Source organism: Budorcas taxicolor, chromosome 2, assembly GCF_023091745.1.
Source record: "Budorcas taxicolor isolate Tak-1 chromosome 2, Takin1.1, whole genome shotgun sequence".
NCBI classification, from domain to species: Eukaryota; Metazoa; Chordata; class Mammalia; order Artiodactyla; family Bovidae; genus Budorcas; species Budorcas taxicolor.
Window position 1 is genome coordinate 39,006,147 of NC_068911.1, and position 21,665 is coordinate 39,027,811.

At 51.7% G+C, this 21,665-nt stretch overlaps 1 protein-coding gene across 1 annotated transcript; it reads left to right on the plus strand.

The window, feature by feature from the left end:
- Positions 1-10,903: 10,903 nt before the first annotated feature.
- On the plus strand, positions 10,904-19,454 carry ZNF500 (zinc finger protein 500). Its single transcript, XM_052664321.1, has 7 exons — positions 10,904-10,969; positions 11,573-12,076; positions 13,566-13,749; positions 13,945-14,012; positions 14,971-15,079; positions 16,691-16,804; positions 17,817-19,454. The coding sequence occupies exons 2-7, from the start codon at positions 11,669-11,671 to the stop codon at positions 18,431-18,433; spliced, it is 1,500 nt and encodes a 499-aa protein (XP_052520281.1). The 5' UTR covers positions 10,904-10,969; positions 11,573-11,668; the 3' UTR covers positions 18,434-19,454.
- The last annotated feature ends 2,211 nt before the right edge of the window (positions 19,455-21,665 follow it).

A 21,665-nucleotide genomic window follows, 5' to 3' on the forward strand; every position in this document is an offset into this window, starting at 1 on the left:
ATTCTAACTAAGGCAAGGTGGTTGTTCGGAACACAAGTCTGCCATCTTCTCTGTCTGCCAGCTTTTCGAATCAAGTTGCTGTTCCTGCCCCAACAATTCGCCTCAGTTTATTGGCCAGTTGTGTGGCGAGCAGTACAAGCTTGGACTTGGTAACAGCAGTGGTCCCTAACAAGTGGCATCAATAATTTCTTTTCTTAGAAGTGGCTTAAGAAGTTCCATTCCTCAACTGTGGCTCTCTGTGTGTCTCTCACAGACTGGCTTTCCTCTTTGTGGTTGGCTTCAGCCTGCAGCAAATTCTTGGAGGGAAGGTAGACATTTTACCTCTATTTCTCTTCCCTAGCTCTGGCCTCCTGCCCTTTTAAGGAAGCCTTTGGAGAAAATACTGAAGCCAAGGAGGTGCTGGCTTCCCTTCCTGAAATGGAGGCCAGATGAATGAATGGTCCTTTGTCTGAATATTTTCTACCTAAAAGAGTAGCTGCATTGCTCTTTGCCTTCCCCCTAGTGTGTTTTTCTGCAAAGCAATATCATCACCGGCATCATTTTTTTGTCTGTGTATAGACTTACTGGTGGCTCAGATGGCAAAGAATCTGCCTGCAATGCAGGAGACACAGGTTCAATCCCTGGGTCGAAAAGATCCGCTGGAGAAGGGAATGTGGCTGCCCACTCCAGTATTCTTGCCTGGAGAATTCCATGAACAGAGGAGCCTGGTGGGCTACAGTCCATGGGGTTGCAGAGTTGGACATGACTGAGCGACTAACACACACAGGCATACCTCGGAGATACTGCCAGTTTGGTTCCAGACCACTGCAAAATGAGGCTATCACCATAAAGTGAGTCACATAAATTTTTGGTTTTCCAGTGCATATAAAAGTCAGGTTTATATTATACTGTAGTCTATTAAGTATGCAATCAGTTCAGTTCAGTTCAGTCGTTCAGTCGTGTCTGACTCTTTGCGACCCCATGAATCGAAGCACGCCAGGCTTCCCTGTCCATCACCAACTCGGCAATGGCACCCCACTCCAGTACTCTTGCCTGGAAAATCCCATGGACGGAGGAGTCTGGTGGGCTGAAGTCCATGGGGTCACTAAGAGTCGGACACGACTGAGCAACTTCACTTTCACTTTTTACTTTCATGCATTGGAGCAGGAAATGGCAACCCACTCCAGTGTTCTTGCCTGGAGAATCCCAGGGACGGGGAAGCCTGGTGGGCTGCCGTCTATGGGGTCGCACAGAGTCGGACACGACTGAAGCGACTTAGCAGCAGCAACATGTCCATCAAGTTGGTGATGCCATCCAGCCATCTCATCCTCTGTCGTCCCCTTCTCCTCCTGCCCCCAATCCCTCCCAGCATCAGGGTCTTTTCCAATGAGTCAACTCTTCACTTGAGGTGGCCAAAGTACTGGAGTTTCAGCTTCAGCATCAGTCCTTCCAATGAACGCCCAGGACTGATCTCCTTTAGGATGGACTGGTTGGATCCCCTTGCAGTCCGAGGGACTCTCAAGAGTCTTCTCCAACATCACAGTTCAAAAGCATCAATTCTTTGGCGCTCAGCTTTCTTCACAGTCCAACTCTCACATCCATACATGACCACTGGAAAAACCATAGCCTTGACTAGATGGACCTTTGTTAGCAAAGTAATGTCTCTGCTTTTCAATATGCTATCTAGGTTGGTCATAACTTTTCTTCCAAGGAGTAAGCGTCTTTTAATTTCACATTTGCAATCACCATCCGGAGTGATTTTGGAGCCTCCAAAAATAAAGTCTGACACTGTTTCTACTGTGTCCCCATCTGTTCTCCATGAAGTGATGGGACCAGATGCCATGATCTTCGTTTTCTGAATGTTGAGCTTTAAGCCAACTTTTTCACTCTCCTTTCACTTTCATCAAGAGGCTCTTTAGTTCCTCTTCACTTTCTGCCATAAGGGTGGTGTCATCTGCATACCTGAGGTTATTGATATTTCTCCTGGCAATCTTGATTCCAGCTTGTGCTTCTTCCAGCCCAGCATTTCTCATGATGTACTCTGCATATAAGTATGCAATAGCATATGTCTAAAAAATGTACATATCTTAATTTAGAAAAATATTGCTAAAATATGCTACCAGCATCTGACAATACAGGGTTTCCACAGACCTTCAATTTGTAAAAAACATACGCAAAGCACAATAAAGTGCAATAAAATGAAGTCTACCTATACATCTTTGTGCCAGAAATAGCCCAGAAATGTGTTAGTGGGTTTGGTTTATCTCACACAGGATTTAATTCCATTTTGAGTCTGCATTGAAACTTGGGAGTTTTCACCTAAAAATCCAAATATTTCGATTCTGGGAAGTGACCAAATTGGCAGGCAGTGTTGGGCCTGCATCTCCCACTGCTTCCCATGGCCTTGTATCTGCTCCATCTGTCACACGGCACTGTTATGTTTCTTGTAGATAGAAACTCTCCACACTCAAGTCACTCTAACACACAGTAATACGGAAGAAAACCCAAGAGGGACATGTTTAAAGAAAAATGGGAGAGAGCACATGTCTTTGTGGAAAGTAAGAATATTCCAGAATGTTTAGTATCTCTGTCAAAAACCCATTTTTACCTTCCTCTCTGACCCTTGTGGGTATTTGAGCAGGTGACCCCAGGCCCAGAGTGGGTGATCGTCTGAGGGGGACTTTTGCCATTCCAGGGACTGGTCGTGTTTGTGGGTTCTGTGTGTTATGGACTGAACTGTGACCCCCAGAACTCACACTGAAGCCCTAACATGACTGTATCTGGAGACAGGGTCTATAGGAGGTAATTAATATGAAAAGGAGAGAGAGAGCACCGTTTCTTCCCACCAAGTGCAGGCACAGAGGCACCATCCATGAGCCAGGAAGAGAGTCTTCACCAGGAACCGAATCTGCTGGCACCTTAAGGACTTCCCGCCTCCGGAACTGTGAGATATAAATGTCTGTTGATTAAGCCCCCCATCTCTGGTACTCTGTTATGGCAGCCCAGCAGATGCTAATACTGTGTTTTTCCCAAGAGAAGCATGTGAATCATCACCCTGTCCTGAGCCACAACTGAGCCGACCTTGAACAGGAGACTTTCCAGACCTGACTTTACATCTCCATGGGTGAGGATTTCCAAGCACGCCTGGTGGTCCTTGCATTCCTTCCTCCAGACACCAGCCTTTCCCCCTGATGCCGCATCCTTCACATCCGTCATGCTTTGCACACTTGTCACACATCTGCTTCTCATTTAACGTGCTGACTTCAGGGAGAAGACAGATAGTTTCAAATGCTGGGTGATTCGAGGTGTAAATGGTTATCTCCTGCCTCCCTGTTATGGAGAAGGCAATGGCACCCCACTCCAGTACTCTTGCCTGGAAAATCCCATGGATGGAGGATCCTTGTGGGCTGCAGTCCATGGGGTCGCGAAGAATCAGATACAACTGAAGCGACTTAGCAGCAGCAGCAGCCTCCCTGTTAACTGATGAATCCTCTTGTGTGTCTAAAATTTCACAATGGAACCAAAACACAGCCAGACTCCAAGGAGAGATTTCACAGTATTGCACAGCAAGCACTCTTATTCTTCATCCTTTCTGTTAATGAAGATAATAACAAAACATTTGCTGTTCACTGAGTGCTCCTATGTTTCAGTCTAGGGCAAAATATTTTAATGTACTCTGTCATTTAATTCTATTATAGTAAGTATCCTCTAGGAAATAGGTACCATTAACCCCCATTTATATTATTGTCAGAATTAAGGGGTTTTTTAAAAAATTTTTTTAATTTATTTTTGGCTGTGCTGGGGCACAGGCTTTCTCTAGTTGGGGTGAGCAAGGATTACTCTTCATTGCAGCTCAAGGGATTCTCATCACAGTGGCTTCTGTTACAGAGCACCAGCTCCAGGCATTTGGATTTAGTAGTTGCAGCCCACAGGCTTAGTTGCCTCGTGCCATGTGGAATCTTACCAGACCAGGTATCGAACCTGGTCTGGTGTCCCCTGCATTGGCAGGCAAATTCTTAACCACTGGACCATCAGGGAAGTCCTGGAATCAAGTTTGTGATAAGGTTGGGCAACAGAGTTCAGTGTCTAAAGACCAGATTCCACCCACTTATTTATTTGATTTCTCAGCAAATAGTTAGTAAGCCTCTACCATTAGTATATGCCAAGCAGATCTATTTAGTGTGTTGAGAAAACTAGAGGGGCCCTGCTTGGGCAGCTCAAAGGAGAATCTTGGGACAAGACTAGAGCCTTCCAAGAAACAGCTTGTATATTTACTCTGAGTCAAAGCTTCAGTTACCTGGGTGGCATTCAAGTTTACCTTAACAAGAGTGTTCTAAGGAGCAGAGTCTGAAGCATGCTTGCCCGAGATTGTCTTGGCTCTTAAACTTTCCTAGCTGTGTGGCCTTAGGCAGAGCTCTGCACCTCTTTGAGCCTCAGTTTACTTAACTAAAATGTGGGTCACAATGATGTTTACATGATTGTCATTGTGAGGATTTAAGTAAGTAAAAACATGAGCTCCATGAACTTAGGAAGTACTTAAAAAACATTAGCTTTTATTGTTAGCTTGCAAAGGCCTTAGAAAAAGTATAACAAAACACCAATTACATATCAGTTTTGGAAAACTGTAGTTCTCTGATGACTATCTGATACAGTTGAATTATGGACTGTAGCCTGCCAGGCTCCTCTGTCCATGGAATTCTCCAGGCCAGAATACTGGAGTGGGTAGCCGTTCGCTTCTCCAGGGGATCTTCCCAGCCCAGGGACTGACCCCAGGTCTCCCTCATTGCAGGTGAATTCTTTACTGTTTGAGCCGCCAGGGAAGCCCAAGTATACTGGAGTGGGTAGCCTATCCTTTCTCCCAGGGATCAAACTGGGGTCTCCTGCATTGCATGCAGATTCTTTACCATCTGAGCTATCAGGGAAGCCCATAAAAAAACACCCATCATGTATCAAGTTTTGAAAACTGTAGTTCTCTGATGACTCTGAGATAATTCAGTTTATCTAACTGTTTGACTTGTACTGAATTGTTAGTCCTTAGTTATTTGGGCTTTAGGAAATTGCTACCACAGATGACTCTGGCTTACAAAGTGCTGGATCACAGACCATCTCTTCCCAGCCATAATTAAGTCGTAGGAGTAAGTATGAGCTGAACCAGTGCCCAGTATGTGATTATGGACTGTGTGCCATCCATCTGAAGATGATCTTCCCCTCTGTCTTCAGAGAAGGACATGTGTGTACCTCTCACATGTGTGTACCTCACATGTTGGCCTGATTCCACAAGTGTGAGGCTGCCATTTTATTTATTTATTTTTAATATTTATTTACTTATTCAGCTGTGCTGGGTCTTAGCTGTGGCATGTGGGATCTAGTTCTCCCACCAGGAACTGAACCCAGGCCCCCTGCATTGGGAGGGCAGAGTCTTAAGCCACTGGACTACAAGAGAAGTCCTATGGCTCCCATTTTAAGTTGAACTGTTTTGTAAACTCCATAAATGCTACGAAAACAAGCTACATTTATAAGTGTAAATAGTTATATGTGATTATAGATACATGTACAGCAATAAATACTTTTCCTTCAGACTCTATACTGTGCTTGGCACTTTAATGAATTTTGACCCTCTTACAGAACACCACGGCCCCAGGCATCTGAGATCCACAAATCTGGAGGCCTGCAGGCTTCATCCCAGTATGGTTGCAGGTCATGAGCTGGTGTTTATGGAGCATCTGTTACATGCTAGACATCATCAGAGGGCCTTTACAAGCTCAATCTCATCGAATCCCATCTGTCAGCTCTCAGAAGCTGGAGCTGTGACAATCCCCATTTTACAGATGAGGTAAAAGGTGAGGCTTACCCAGTTACTAAGTGGTAGAGCCAGGATCTGAAGCACTGGTTTGGGTGTATGTCAGTGTACGTCTAAATTCATACTGGTGTACTGGTGTGCATTGGTTATGGAGTGAATGTGTGTCCCCCTCAAAATAGATTTAAGAAAGAAATCCTGGGAAAAGTAGAAATGTATCCTTTAAAACTCCGTTGGACGCAGTCACTGAAAACTGCCCAGAGAGGAGAGGACCAGGACTATGTCAGGCAAGCCTGGTCACCACATGGACTTTGCTGACTTATGTGTATCTGGCCCTGAGGAGATGATACAAGACACAAGGCCAGGGCCCTGCAGCTAAGCAGGAGGCCATTAGAAACTGGAAGGTGTGGGGCAACGTTGAGGATGGTGGTGTCCCCACCCATCTGCCCCTCCAGACAGAGCCCAGCGTGTCTCTTTTGTTTTGCTCCTTTTCCCTGTTCTCCCTCTTCTGCTACATACCTCTGTGACTTGTTCAAATTTCCCCTTTCCACTCCCCGCTGATTCCTAGAATGTCGACATTCACTCTTGCCATCTCCTGCGGGCAGGAAGCCCTCAGAAGAAATGGAGTAGTCATCATGGTCAACAGAAGAGTCCGAAATGCAGTACTTGGATGCAATCTCAAAAACGACAGAATGATCTCTGTTCGTTTCCAAGGCAAACCATTCAATATCACAGTTATCCAAGTCTATGCCCCAACCAGTAATGCTGAAGAAGCTGAAGTTGAACGGTTCTATGAAGACCTACAAGACCTTTTAGAACTAACACCCAAAAAAGATGTCCTTTTCATTATAAGGGACTGGAATGCAAAAGTAGGAAGTCAAGAAACACCTGGAGTAACAGGCAAATTTGGCCTTGGAATACGGAATGAAGCAGGGCAAAGACTAATAGAGTTTTACCAAGATAATGCACTGGTCATAGCAAACACCCTCTTCCGACAACACAAGAGAAGACTCTACACATGGACATCACCAGATGGTCAACACCGAAATCGGATTGATTATATTCTCTGCAGCAAAAGATGGAGAAGCTCTAACAGTCAACAAAAACAAGACCAGGAGCTGACTGTGGCTCAGATCATGAACTTCTTATTGCCAAATTTAGACTTAAATTGAAGAAAGCAGGGAAAACCGCTAGACCATTCAGGTATGACCTAAATCAAATCCCTTATGATTATACAGTAGAAGTGAGAAATAGATTTAAGGGCCTAGATTTGATAGATAGAGTGCCTGATGAACTATGGAATGGGGTTCGTGACGTTGTACAGGAGACAGGGATCAAGACCATCCCCATGGAAAAGAGATGCAAAAAAGCAAAATGGCTGTCTGGGGAAGCCTTACAAATAGCTGTGACAAGAAGAGAAGTGAAAAGCCAAGGAGAAAAGGAAAGATATAAGCATCTGAATGCAGAGTTCCAAAGAATAGCAAGAAGAGATAAGAAAGCCTTCTTCAGCGATCAATGCAAAGAAATAGAGGAAAACAACAGAATGGGAAAGACTAGAGATCCCTTCAAGAATATTAGAGATATCAAGGGAACATTTCATGCAAAGATGGGCTTGATAAAGGACAGAAATGGTATGGACCTAACAGAAGCAGAATATATTAAGAAGAGATGGCAAGAATACACAGAAGAACTGTACAAAAAGGATCTTCATGACCCGGATAATCACGATGGTGTGATCACTCATCTAGAACCAGACATCTTGGAATGTGAAGTCAAGTGGGCCTTAGAAAGCGTCACTAGGAACAAAGCTAGTAGAGGTGATGGAATTCCAGTTGAGCTATTTCAAATCCTGAAAGATGATGCTGTGAAGGTGCTGCACTCAATATGCCAGCAAATTTGGAAAACTCAGCAGTGGCCACAGGACTGGAAAAGGTCAGTTTTCATTCCAATCCCAAAGAAAGGCAATGCCAAAGAATGCTCAAACTACCGCACAATTGCACTCATCTCACATGCTAGTAAAGTAATGCTCAAAATTCTCCAAGCTAGGCTTCAGCAGTACGTGAACTGTGAACTTCCTGATGTTCAAGGTGGTTTTAGAAAAGGCAGAGGAACCAGAGATCAAATTGCCAACATCCGCTGGATCATTGAAAAAGCAAGAGAGTTCCAGAAAAACATCTATTTCTGCTTTATTGACTATGCCAAAGCCTTTGACTGTGTGGATCACAATAAACTGTGGAAAATTCTGAAAGAGATGGGAATACCAGACCACCTGACCTGCCTCTTGAGAAATCTGTATGCAGGTCAGGAAGCAACAGTTAGAACTGGACATGGAACAACAGACTGGTTCCAAATAGGAAAAGGAGGACGTCAAGGCTGTATATTGTCACCCTGCTTATTTAACTATATGCAGAGTACATCATGAGAAACGCTGGGCTGGATGAAGCACAAGCTGGAATCAAGATTGCCAGGAGAAATATCAATAACCTCAGATATGCAGATGACACCACCCTTATGGCAGAAAGTGAAGAGGAACTAAAGAGCCTCTTGATGAAAGTAAAAGAGGAGAGTGAAAAAGTTGGCTTAAAGCTCAACATTCAGAAAACGAAGATCATGGCATCTGGTCCCATCACTCCATGGGAAATAGATGGGGAAACAGTGGAAACGGTGTCAGACTTTATTTTTGGGGGCTCCAAAATCACTGCAGATGGTGATTGCAGCCATGAAATTAAAAGACGCTTACTCCTTGGAAGAAAAGTTATGACCAACCTAGATAGCATATTGAAAAGCAGAGATATTACTTTGCCGACTAAGGTCTGTCTAGTCAAGGCTATGGTTTTTCCAGTAGTCATGTATGGATGTAAGAGTTGGACTGTGAAGAAGGCTGAGTGACGAAGAATTGATGCTTTTGAACTGTGGTGTTGGAGAAGACTCTTGAAGAGTCCCTTGGATGCAAGGAGATCCAACCAGTCCATTCTGAAGATCAGCCCTGGGATTTCTTAGGAAGGACTGATGCTAAAGCTGAAACTCCAGTACTTTGGCCACCTCATGCGAAGAGCTGACTCATTGGAAAAGACTTTGATGCTGGGAGAGATTGGGGGCAGGAGGAGAAGGGGACGACCGAGGATGAGATGGCTGGATGGCTTCACTGACTCAATGGACGCAAGTCTGAGTGAACTCTGGGAGTTGGTGATGGACAGGGAGGCCTGGCGTGCTGCGATTCATGGGGTCGCAAAGAGTCGGACACGACTGAGAGACTGAACTGAACTGAACTCTCGGCTGAGGCTGACAGAATGGCAGGCTGCTTGTGCTCAGCTTGAGTGCCAGTGCTCTGGACTGGCCCCCACCTTGGTTCTGGTTCCCTCCAAGAGCCTGGCTTTCCTGACCAGCAGCCCGAGATTGTAAGGGGAAAATGCAGCACATGTGGTCCTGCCTTGCTTGAAGCTCCACCACGAGGCTGCCCTGAAATCTGGTGTCTTCCCTTAAAGATATCTCCCACTACGCAGGGGTGGTCCCCAGAAGCCAGGGGGTGGGCAGCCCAGCGTCTTGTTCTGCCTGTGTGCTCACAAGGAAAAAATGGATGTTGGTTGTAGCGCGGGAAGTGAAATGTGAGCGAAAATGGAGAATGAAGCAAGAATGAAGTGGATGGAAAGAAGGAAGCCAGTGGGAGGTGCTAGGCCTGGGGGTGCCAGTGCTGAAGGACTCAGGGTCGTCTGGTGGTTAGTCACTGATTTTATGGAGCTCTTACTACTCACCACCAGGCACACAAGCCTCACCAGATCCTCTACCTGCTCAGAGCTCCCTACCTGCCTACACCTCCCTTCTCCAAGCTCCACAGGGACACCAAAGACTGACTGTCCAGTTCACCTCCTGTTCATGGTGCCTGCAGAGCAGAGCCCAATAAATACATATTTGTTGATCAAATTAACAAATGAAGAAATAAGCAGTTGATAACCAAGATGCACCAAACAAGTAATTTTGTCAGTCTTCATCTTCCAGCCTCTAAAATTGGAGTTAGAACTAAGATACCTGAGTTCCAGCCTCACCCCAGCTCTGCACCTACTGGTTGTGTGTGTCTTTGGGCAGGTCACTGAACCTCTGCACCTGTGTTGTTGTTGCTGTTTTGTTACTAAGTTGGCTAAGTTGTGTCCCACTCTTTGGCTACCCCATGGACTGTAGCCCTCCAGGCTCCTCTGTCTGTGGGATTTCCCAGGCAAGAATATTGGAGTGGGTTCCCATTTTCTCTTCCAGGGGATCTTCCCGGCCGAGGGATTGAACCCAGGTTCCCTGCGTTGCAGCAGGTTCTTTACCATCTGAGCCACCAGGGAAGACCTGCACCTCTGTTTACTGATCTTATAAAACAGGGATAATAAAACCGCCTTTGTTTCAAAGAGGAACCGATTTAATAATTACAAAGCATTTAGAACAGAGCCTGGCATATACATTGTACTGTGTAAGTAAAGCAGTAGATTTCCAGGATCCCCTCCACCTCCGGACTTTCTCAGGTCGGGGGAAGTGGTAGAACGGAAGCTGGGAGAATGGCCAAGTAGGTGGGTAGCACTCACACATGCGCACTGAAGGTGCAGGGCTGTTCTGGCCTACAGTGCCTACTGTAGTGGGTAGCCTATTCCTTCTCCAGTGGACTCAGGAACCGGGGTTCCCTGCTCTGCAGGCGGATTCTTGACCAGCTGAGCTACCAGGGAAGCCCACAGCGCCTCGCAGGACCCTTCTAACCCAGGGCAGTTCAGTTCAGTTCAGTCGTGACCGACTCTGCGACCCCGTGGGCAGCAGCCCGCCAGGCTTCTCTGAACTGAGCGGGTCCCACCTCGCGGAGCAGAGTCGCTCCATAGTTCGTTTCTTTGCGTGAAAGTCGGTTCAGCCAATAGTGAAAGGGCTGCGTTACCGAAAATGCCTCCCTTTGGCCCGCCCTCCAAGACCCATCCCCATTCAACAGCGGGCTTGAACGAGCGAGGACTACGTTACCCAGAATGCTTCCCTTGGGCAGCCCTCGCGGCCTTGCTCTCCAGCTCGACGCGCGGCTCAGCCAATGGTCGCTTCCGAGCGTCCGGGTCTGTGTTGCACAGATACTGGTCCTAGTTTCTGGACCGCCTAGACCTCCGTACCCACTGTCCCACTCCGGTTCCACCCCGCAGCACCGGCTCGCCGCGAGCTCCCCACGAGTCGCAGCGCTGGTCGGTGAGTGCGGACGCAGGGTCCCCGCTCGGGCTTCTGTCCGCGGCGCTTGATGGAGCTTGGTTCGTGTTCGGCCTCGGTCCTAGCTGTCCCTCTTGCTGAAGGGACGAGACGGGAAAGCGGGTCGGCCAGGGAGTCCTGACCCTGTCAAGACACTGGAGGGAGAGGGGCTGTGGTGGGGCTCTTGGAGCCCGAAATCCGGGTTCAGGTTGGGATAGAATCTAAGCCCTCTTGGACAGGGAGGTCCCAGATTCTCATTACATTTTCAAGGGACCTCGTCCAAAAATGGCAAACTGTGAAAATGAAAACCCAGCCTCTCTAGAATTATGACCGCGTTCCATGCTCTGTGTTAAAGTAAACCCTTTTAAAACATCCTGTTTAGTCCTCTCAGCAACCTCCTCTTTCACTTGAAGAACTGAGGCCAGGAGATTAAGAAATTCTCCTGGGAATTATGGGGTTAGTAGTGAAGACAGGTTGATCTACTTTAACTGTTTCTTTTGCCAATAAGGGAGAGTTGGCCTTGGGGCCAGGGCAGGGGCTTATGGGCGCAGACGCTTATCCAGGCTCTGTGCTGCACCCCATATGAATTTAACTGTCTCTCCACAGAGCCCTGAAAACATCTTTCCCAGTGTCTGGCCAGAGGTGCAGGGAGAGACAGGCGTTATTTCCAGGCTGGAGAAAGGGCAAGGGCCGCCAGGAGCAATGGCGACCTCTCCCGGCCCCCAGCCTCTGGCCCCCCTGGAGCAGGATGAGGGTGACATCCTCGTCGTGAAGGTGGAGGATGACTACTGCTGGGAAGAGGAGCCGTCCCTGGAGGCGGAAGACCCCAGCCCTGAAACCTTCCGCCAGCTCTTCCGGCTGTTCTGCTACCAGGAGGTGGCGGGGCCTCGGGAGGCCCTGAGCCGCCTCTGGGAGCTCTGCTGCCGCTGGCTGCGGCCCGAGCTGCGCACCAAAGAGCAGATCCTGGAGCTGCTGGTGCTGGAGCAGTTCCTGACGGTGCTGCCAGGGGAGATCCAGGCCCGGGTGCGGGAGCAGCAGCCAGAGAGTGGTGAGGAGGCCGTGGTCCTCGTGGAAGGGCTGCAGCGGGAGCCCAGGAAGCAGAGGCCGCGGGTGAGGTGGGGGGCATTTGGGCCCTGAGGTGAGGATTCGGGGCCCTGCTCCTGAGGTCTGCATTTGGAGGTTCCATGGGCTCTGGGCTGACACTGAAGACGGTAGCTGCAGTTCCCCAGCCTTGGCTAGTGTGTGTGCATCTCTTGTTTAACCACTGTAGTCCCCGTTGCCCTTTCTGAGCTACATGGTTTGGTTCCTTAACCCCATCCCAACATACACAGGTTTTGATGGGAGAGAGGCTGGAGGCCTTTTAAGGCTGGACCTTGAGAGTTGAAAAGATTCCCAAAGGAGGAGGAGCCCTGGGAAGAAAGACCAGGTGCTGATGGGTGCCCTGGTTGGAGCCCCAGTCTCTCCAGGGCCATACCATTCAATACAGTAGCTGCCATGTGTGGTTTTTCTTATAGTTAAATAATATATAAAGTAAATTTATAGGTTGTATTTTACCACGTTCCGGAGGCTCAGTCGTCACATGTGGCGAAGTGCTACTTGCTGGACAAGGATAGCACAGATATGGGACACTTCCATCATCATGGAACGTTCTCCAGAAAGCACCACTCTTGAGCACTCTCCTCCTCCTCAGCAAATTTGGGGAGTATTGGGGAGTCTCTTACAAATCTCTTCTGCTTGGGTCAGATTGGTTCCTTCTGACTAGATGCTTGGCAAACCGCAGGTCACCTTTCTTCCCGTGGCAGTGCCATTGGCTGCACACTGCTGTTCTTTTGCATCTGTCAAAAGAGATCAGCACCCACCCCGCCACCAAAAAAACCCTGACCACAAGGTGAGTCGAATGCAATAAGCAAATCCTGCCTTGAGATGGCCAACAGGAATCCAGGAGCCCTTCTCAGGCCCCCACCAGCCTGGGCGCTTGGGGTCCCTGGCACAGGCTTTCCTCTGCCACTGTGCACCGTCACCTCCGGGTGACAGAGCTGTGAAATGTTAAGCCTGGGACAGGGTCCCTGGCGCTGGTTTCACGGTTCCCCAGGGACGTCTCTTGTCCTTGGTATGGTTACGGGGGTCAGTGCACCCTGAGACCCAAGTTCGTCTGATTCGCCTTCCCTAGAATTAGGAGGTAGATGGTTCCAGAGGGCCTGGAGATGACCTTAAGAAGTGGAACAAGTGCAGTAACCCAGACTTCCAAGATGAAAGCTGATTCGGGGCCTTCCTGGCTCAGTCCTTTTGGGAACACTCACGGAAGGGAGGAAGGGTGAGAGTGTGATACGGTGTGATGGAGCGAGATGCAGAGTTTCAGGAGTGGAGCAGGCCTCCCCTTCCCCAGCTTGGAAGCCTGACCTCTTCCCGGGTCACTGGCCTTCTTCCTGGGGACTGGCTGAAGGGCGGCACGTGGATGGTTGCAGAGGCCATCAGACTGAACAAGGCGGCCCGGTGATGAGGCAGAGCCTGGGACCAGGGTGCCCACGATGAAGGGTGGGGCACCTGTGGACACCCCCGGCCTCCTGGGAGCTGGCGGGCACATGTGTGTCTGTTGTAGGATCCAGAGTTGCTCCCTAATGACACGCTGTCCCATGGGACAGAGGAGTGGTTCTCGAAACACCAGGTGGAAGCCCAGCCAGAGGAGCTGTCCCTGGGGGAAGGGCCTAAGCACTCCAGCCAGCCACCCCCAGCCCAGCTGAGCCACAGGCCAAGAGGAGGCCCCTCGCTCTGGCCAAACAGGGGTGAGTAGCTGCCCCTTTCGAGGAAAGCGGAGCCCTACACGCAGGAAGGGAAAGGGGAAGGACTGTGGCTGGTCAGACCTGCGTGCCTGTGGGGTGGGCGGGCTCCCTGCAGGTGAGTGTCCATGAGGGGTGGCTGGACCTGTCCCGCCTTCGCTGCTGTGGCCACGGGTAGGTGACTCTGTACTCTCTCCCCAGGCCCCGCAGCTTCACAGCATCAGGAGACAGCAGCCCTGGCCACATCCTTCCTTTCAGCCTGGTCCCAGGTGAACAACTTCCCACTCTGCAGCGTCCCCATGCATCCCATGCCCTTGTTACAGGCACGCTTCTCTCAAGTGGTCGGGTCTGTGGGTTTTCGAGGCGGACCCTCACCCCCTGCTCTCTGATGCCACCTGAGTATCAGGTGTGTGCTAGAGGATTCTGTGGTCCCAGTGGTAAGCTCGGGCAACCGCTTCAAACCAGCTGTATGTTAAAATCTCCTAGGATCAGGGTAAAATTAGAGAATTTTCCCCCAGACCTGGCCTGGAATCCTAATCTCCTTTGTTTGTTTCAATAACAGCTCTGTTGAGGTATAATTCACATACCACGCAATTCACCCATTTAAAGTATACAGTGTTTAGTATATTTACACAATCAAATTTTACAGCATTTTAATCACCTCCCCAAAATACTCCCCACCCATTAGCAGTCACTCCCCATTTCTCTCTCGTAGCCCCTGGCAGCCCCCAGTCTTTCTGTCTCTGTGCATTTGCCTCTTCTGGATATTGTTTGCTTGGGTGTTAATTGTGCTCCCAGGTAACTCTGGTGCTAGACTTGGGTTCCACTCACCTAGAGGCATCCTGAAGTCCCCAGGTCACCCCATTCAGGTCTTGGGGCTGGCTTGAGCTGAGGCAGGGAAGGCTAACTTGTGAACCCGAAAAGCGTTGGCTCCAGTGGGTGAGATCTCAGCAGATGCAGCTGCTCCCTGCAGCACGTCTGTTCATGGTCCCTGGGCCTGTGGCACTGGCACAGAGCTTAGTGGTGACAGTGTCCTGAAAAGCAGGGTCCAGCCGTGCCTGAGCTGAGCTTCGGGGGAGCGGGTGGATAACAGCATGTGGAAAGGGAAAGGGTGGGAAGGGAAAAAGGCAGGGGAAGCAGGACCTTCCGTCATCACATGAGAGGAGGGGATGGGCGAGCCTGCCTGCAGGGGCAGGGGCATTGGCTCAGCGAGCTAAGTTCCCGCAGGTGCCGGTGACCTTGGAGGACGTGGCTGTGTACCTGTCCCAGGAGGAGTGGGGCTGCCTGGACGTGGCTCAGCAGGACCACAGCTGCGAAGTGCTGCTGGAGGATGCAGGTGCTGTGGGGAGGCGCTGTCAGACGCCGTGCTGTGTCCCAGAGTGGGCGAGTCTCTGGGAGGGTGCCGCTTCCTTCGGGCTCATTGAGGGTGTGTGTTGGTCTCCAGGACCCGAGGCCCCTGGCCACCTCCCTGTTCAGGACTTTCCCTGGCTCCCACCACCTTTAGGAGCTGCTCTGACAGCTCTCAAACTTCAGTGGCCTGAAGAATCCCTGGGGAGGATGTGAACAGTAGGGACTCGTGCGCCCCCTGCCCAGGGGATGGCTGCGTGAGTCAGGGCTGCTCCCTGGCGAGTCTGCTAAGCAGCAGCTGCATGCAGCCTGCACTGCCAGGGCCACCAGGTGTCCTGCTGGCGCCCTGCCTGCACTGAGGGCAGTGTGGCACTTGCCCCGTCTCAGGCAGGTGCCCAGAGCTGTCCTGGGGGCCTTCTTTTCCTCCTCCACCACACGGTTGTCCAGTGTCAGTTCAGCCTCTGTGCCACCCTCACCCCCTGTGGGCAGGGCTTCTCTTGGCCAGGCTCTGGCTGTCCACGGCCTCTCCTCCCCACCCCGTGCTGTCCCTTCTCAGCATGCCCTGCTGCTCTTGACACTTGTTCTCTTCCTGAGATGTTTTCTGAAGGACTTAAGACCCTGCCTTGTATGAGTTGGAGTTCTCCAGAGCGAAAGAACTATTAGGCTGCGTGTGTATGGAGAGATTTGTTTTAAGGAATTGGCTCTCATGATTGTGGTGGCTGGCAAGTCTGAAATTTGTACAGCAAGCCAGTTGGCTGGAAACCTAGGCAGGACTTCTAGGCTGCCGTCTGGAGGCAGAATTTCTTCTCCAGGAAGCCTCAAGTTTTGCTCTTAAGGCCTTCAGCTGATTTGGTGAGGCCCACCCTCAGTGTGGAGGGTAATCTGCTCCATTTGTAGTCATCTTGATTGTAGATATTAATTACGTCTACAAAATAATCTCCACAGCAACATCTAGACTGGAATTTAGGGAATTCTCTGGTGGCTAATGTGGTTAGGGCTCTGTGCTTTCACTGCCAAGAGTGTAAATTCAGTCCCTGGTTGGGGAACTAACATCCTGCAAGCCACATGGCCAGGAAAAAAAAAAAGCCTGCTATATAACCAGACAGTGACACCATAGCCTGGCTGGGTTGGCACAGAAAATTAATGATCACATACTTTCATTTATATTCTCACTTTTTCCAAACTAAGTGTGTACACAACAAGTAGGGATGAAACTTGTCCCTCGCCGAGAACACTGGCTTGCTGAGTGTGCAGCTTGCTGCCCCACCTCTCTGTGCCCTCTGTGCTGGGTCTGCCTCCTGCATGTGTTGTAACTCTTGGCCGTTTCCCCTCGGTTATGGTGAGACTCTGACACCTCGGGGCACCTGGTTTCCTTCCCAGAGCCAGGGAGAGCCGTGGGCCCTGTTTCCTCACTCACTTCCTCCTCTCTGAGCAGCCAGTCTACACAGACGCAGAGCACCTCCCCCTCTGACTTTCAAGGCATTGAGCTTGTCCGCAGGTCCTCTTGACACCCCTTTGCCCTCATGAGGAGGAGGTTGTTGCAGTCCTGTGTTCCGTCCCGGCCACACCCACATCCTCTCTTCTCTTTCCCCACGAACAGGGCTCCCCACGCCCGGGCCGTATCTGACCGCCCTGCAGGGGCAAGGAGAAGGCCTGCGGGACCCAGCTCGAGCAGCCTCGGGGCCAAGGGAGGTCTCTGGTGGAGCCAGTTCAGGTAAGGCGTCTGCAAGGAGATGGCATCCCAGATGAAAATCTCCCTTCTCCTGGGCTGAGACCTTGGTGACTGTGTCTGTGGGCTTCAAGCTCAAGGGCTTAGAGCAAGTGTTGGCAGGCTTTTTCCAAAAAGGGCCAGAAGTGAACAGGTTTTAGGGACCATGCAGTCTCTCTTGCCATCGATGCCTCAGCTCCACCGTCCTGGTGCAAAAGCAGCCACAGATGGTACAGAAAAACACAGGCATGTGTGTGAAACTTCGCTTGCAAAGACAGACTGAGCCCCACCTGAAGGAAAGGCGAGGGGAGACGGGCTCTAGGGGCTCGCGAGGCACGCCCTCAGGGTCACAGGAAAGAGTCCTACCAGCTCAGCTGGGACAGTGTGCTGTGCACAGGTGCGATGGGGAGCCTGGTCCCAAGGAAGACATGAGGGGCTGAGAGTCACCCGGCCAGCAGAGCTTACTCTCCGGGGCCTGCACTGTGGGTGGAATTGCACAGTCATGTGGTCACTCGGTGTGACCGTCTGAGGAGCTGCCAGACTCAGTTCTCTGTAAAAGCTCTCCCCAAAGGCCAGGGCGGTGGTTCTGTCACGTCTCAGTTGTACAGACAGGGTGAACGTGAGCTTGAGCCCATGCTTGGCTTCCCTGATGAGCCAGTGTGGGAACAGGAGGGGCCCAGGTGGGGGTGGGGGAGTCGGATGTTTCTCGAAGGGCCTATCCCTCCCCTGTTGAATCATGGGCTTCCGTGTCCTCAAGTGTGGATGGGACCATCACAGCCCCACCTCACAGGCCTTGATGAGTTGCTGTGTGCTTCTGAGCGTCTGCCCGTGATTTTAGTTCCTGGAATCAAGCTCTGAGTGATGTGTGCCCGAGGAGGGTGTGGAGAGGGCACTTGAAGACCGTTCTGCATCATCCATCTCACATGGGCCGCCCTGCCCCTGCCCGCCTTCTCCGAGCATCCCTGCCCCGCTCCACTCCCGGTGGAGCCCTCAGCTGCTGTGCTCTCTTCTGTCTCAGAGCGTGGGAGCCATTTGGAGGATGGTGAGGACGCTGGGGAGGACGCGTCGCTGAGCACAGCGTGGGCCCAGGCGCTCCAAGATCTGGGTCCGGGGCCCAGACAGGCCAGACCCCAGCAGCCTCAGGACCCTCTTGGGGTCCGGAAGCCACACACGTGCCGCGAGTGTGGCAAGGCCTTCCGCAAGACGTCGCACCTGACCAAGCACCAGCGCACACACACGGGCGAGCGGCCTTACCAGTGCCAGGTGTGCGGTAAGCGCTTCGGCGACCGGTCCAACTGCAGCACTCATCAGCGGGTGCACACGGGCGAGAAGCCCTACGCCTGCGCCGAGTGCGGCAAGCGCTTCAGCCAGAGCTCCAGCCTGGTCATCCACCGCAGGACGCACACGGGCGAGCGGCCCTACCAGTGCCAGCTGTGCGGGAAGCGCTTCAACAACAGCTCGCACTTCAGCGCACACCGCAGGACGCACACGGGCGAGAAGCCCCACACCTGCCCGGCCTGCGGCAGGGGCTTCCGCCGGGGCACCGACCTCCGCAAACACCAGCGCACACATGGCAGGGAGCAGCCGCTGCGCAGACCTCCAGGGCTCCAGGACATGCCCGGGCCTTGGGCCTGATCATTCGGGGAGCTGCATGGTCATTTCATTCCTGGAGTCAGCTCCCCGTCTCCGGGCGTCTTCAGGCTCTGTTCCTGTGGGCCCAGTGTGAGCAGGAAGCCGGGCCCTGCAGGTGGATCAGGGCCCGGGGCTACCACAGAGAACGCACACGGGGGAGCATTTAACGGCAGCGGGAATTCTCAGGTCAGGGGCCAGAGCCTGAAGTCAAGGTGCCTGTGGGCTGCTCCTTCAGGAGGCTCAGGTGGGGTCTACCCCGCGCTCTCCTCCAGGCTTATGGCCACAGGGCTCTGCCACCGCCTCCCCAGCCCCTTCTGCATATCTCCGCGTGTGCTCCTGTCTTGTAAGGACGCCGTCATTGGATTTAGGGCACACTTAGTCCAGAACGACCTCATCTTAGCTCGTTACATCTGCAAGGACCTGTTTCCAAGTGGAGTCCCGGCTGAGGCTCTGACTGTTGACTTGGGGGACACCCTTCAGCCCACTTTGGGGGAAGCCTTGGTGGCTGCAGCCGCTTGCAGCTTTACGTGTCGCTGTCCTCCCAGGGTTGCTCTTTTCTTCCTACAACCTCGCTGCGTTTGCCAGGTGTAGCCCGTGGGGGTTCTCCAGCATCACAGTGGTTGGGGGTTCCCCTCGCAGATCCACAGCTGCTCTGTTGGATGGACGGATGGTGCGGGGATGCTTCCCTGAGACCCTTCCTTCTAACCTCCCCCACCTGCCAAGAAGTCTGGGGGCTTCCCCAGGAGGTGCCAGGGCTGCCATTGTTCCAGCCCAGGTGGCCATGTCCCAGGATACAGGCTGGCCTTGGTTGCCCTGCTTTGTCTTTCTGATGTGGTCATGCCTCTGATCGGTTCCAATCTGTGGCCTCACGCATGGCCGCGTGGCGCAATAAGAGGCCTTGTTTGCTGTCATCACAAGTGAAGTTGGTGGGGCAGCTCTGAAATCACTGGGTTTCAGGATGTTCCAACCGATCACTAGACATACTGTAATTTCTCCACACACCCCACACACCCGGGGGTGTGAGCTGCTCTGCTCTGTTCCCTTAATAAACAGCGTCTGTCAGTCGTCCTGGCACCTGTGCTCTGTCCTGCGTATTCTCTGGAGACAGGCCACCCAGTTGAGGGGTGGGTTCTCCATTCTGGGCCAGCTTGTGGGGCATGTAGTGTCGCCAACAGCCCACCCACCTGCCCCTCACAGACTCGCTTCTCATATCGCGTCTGCTGCTGGAGGTAGCTGCCCTCTGCCAGGCCTGAGAGCTGGGCCAATCCAGTGCCTGTTCCCTGACATTCTCTGTCCTGTAACAGGACTTCCCATTCTCCCGTTCTAGATGGAAACTGAGACCTGAGAGCTTGAAGCACCTTGTCCAAGGGGCAGGACCCACTCTCAACCCTCGGCCTCCTGGCCTGCTGCTTCAACAGTCAGCAGAGTTGAACTTGGGACAAAGATTTTGTTTTCTGTCACTGTTAGGGAAACATCTTGAGTGAACTTACTGCCACTGAAAAGGGTAGAGAGAGTAGGGGAAATTAAAAACAGCCATTGCAGGACTTCCCTGGGAGTCTAGTGGTTAAGACTGCATGCTTTCACTGCAGGGGGCGCAGGTTTGATCCCTGGTTGGGGAACCAAGATTCTGCTTGCTGCAGTCTGGCCTTCTGCCTCCACCACCACCCCCCACCCCCGCCCCAATAGTTTTTGCTCTTGAGAGCTAGTGACTAGTGGAGGCTGTGTGCCCAGTGCCTGAGCTCTGACCGTGCTGTGTGCACCTTGGAGTGGAGGGCGGGGGCCTCCACAGTGAGGAGAGGGCCTGGGGGCTCCCAGTGATGGCAGTCTGGCTCCAGTCCCTGCAGGACAGGCTCCCTGAGGCCTCGTGTGGCCTTGGAAGCCAGTTCACATCTGGCTTGTAATGAAAATGCTCCTTGTTGTCAAGAATGGGGGCTGCCGGTGAGGCCCCCGTGGCAAAATTAAGTGCAGTCTGTGGCCGCAATCTTGGTTACCTGTGGCTGGGCAGGGCCTGCTCTATCTTGTGTGGGACTGGATGGGAAGGGGGCCCTTGCCCACCCTCAGGGCCTGGCAGCAAGTGGTGACCCCAGCTGAACACTGGAACACATCCCCAGGGGCCAAGGGCTGTGCTGGGCTGCCTGAACCCTTGGCACAGGGGGTCCAAGCCGACTGCTCTGCCCTTCCCATGGGGCAGACAGGGCGGAGGGGCGCTGAGACCTTGAAACAAGTTGGAGTCAGAACAGAGTTGTCACAGAGTAGGGCTTCAGCCTGTTGGGAGCAGCTGGGCCAAGAACTGATGAAAGGACTGAAAATCGGTGGAGGTCGGGAGTAATGCTAGGAAAGGGCTGGTGAGGGAGATGGCAGAGCCTCCTCAGCTCTTGCTGGTCGTCCACGAGGGTAGGCATGGTTCCACTGTCCACAGGACAGTTTCCAGCGTTAGAACATTCATGTTCTGTATTGAAAAGTCAACCCACATTTACTTTGGAAGGACTCTAGAACATGATTATATACGTGCTGCCTTTGTGTCTTGGTTAAAAAAAGGCAAATTTCAGTCCACCCTTCCATCCAGACATCTGTGTGTGTGTGTGTGTGTGGTGTGCGTTGTATGTGGTGTGTGTTGTCTGTATGTGTGTTGTGGTTTGTTCAGAACAGCAAATATCAAGGACCCAGAAAATCAAGCTAAGTTTTTCAAGACCTTTTCAGCCCTGAAATTCTCTAAAGAAGTTTTACTTAAGCTTTGTAGTTACAACAACAACAAAAAACCTTGTATGATGGAAATCAATAGATGCACGTTAAAGAGGAAAAAAATGCAGAAATGGAAAAAGCTGGAAAAGAGCCCTAGTCCCACCATCAGAACAAATCCATTGTCTCTGTGGTTTCCTCTGGCCGCTTTTGGAGGTTGTGGGGCCGTGTGGCACGTCTGCTTTATGTACAGGTCCGCCCTGGTGTCCTTGCTGTGAGTGTGGGAAGATGTTCTGACTGATTTCCAGCAGAGGGCTGGCAGCAGAGCCCCAGCTGAGGGGGTCCCTGTGTTGCAGATGGAAACGGGTGAGTGAGGGGACCACCAATGCCTCGGTGTTGGTGTCGAAGGCAAGTCAGATCACCTGCTTACCTCCTCAGACCTGAGGCATCTGCAGTTGACCCTGAGGAGGCACCGGGCCTCCCGGGCTGTCGCTGGGACATCCCCCTGCAGGTCTGGCCTGTGTGCCCCTCTCGGCCCAGAGCGTTACGTGTTGCT

What these genes read in the sequence shown, in the direction of transcription:
- ZNF500 (XM_052664321.1), top strand. Translation starts at nt 11,669, where the DNA reads ATGGCGACCTCTCCCGGCCCCCAGCCTCTGGCCCCCCTGGAGCAGGAT. An exon ending in CCAGGAAGCAGAGGCCGCGG is followed by an intron (nt 12,077 to 13,565) that starts GTGAGGTGGGGG and finishes TGTCTGTTGTAG; the next exon opens with GATCCAGAGTTGCTCCCTAA. An exon ending in CTCTGGTGGAGCCAGTTCAG is followed by an intron (nt 16,805 to 17,816) that starts GTAAGGCGTCTG and finishes CTTCTGTCTCAG; the next exon opens with AGCGTGGGAGCCATTTGGAG.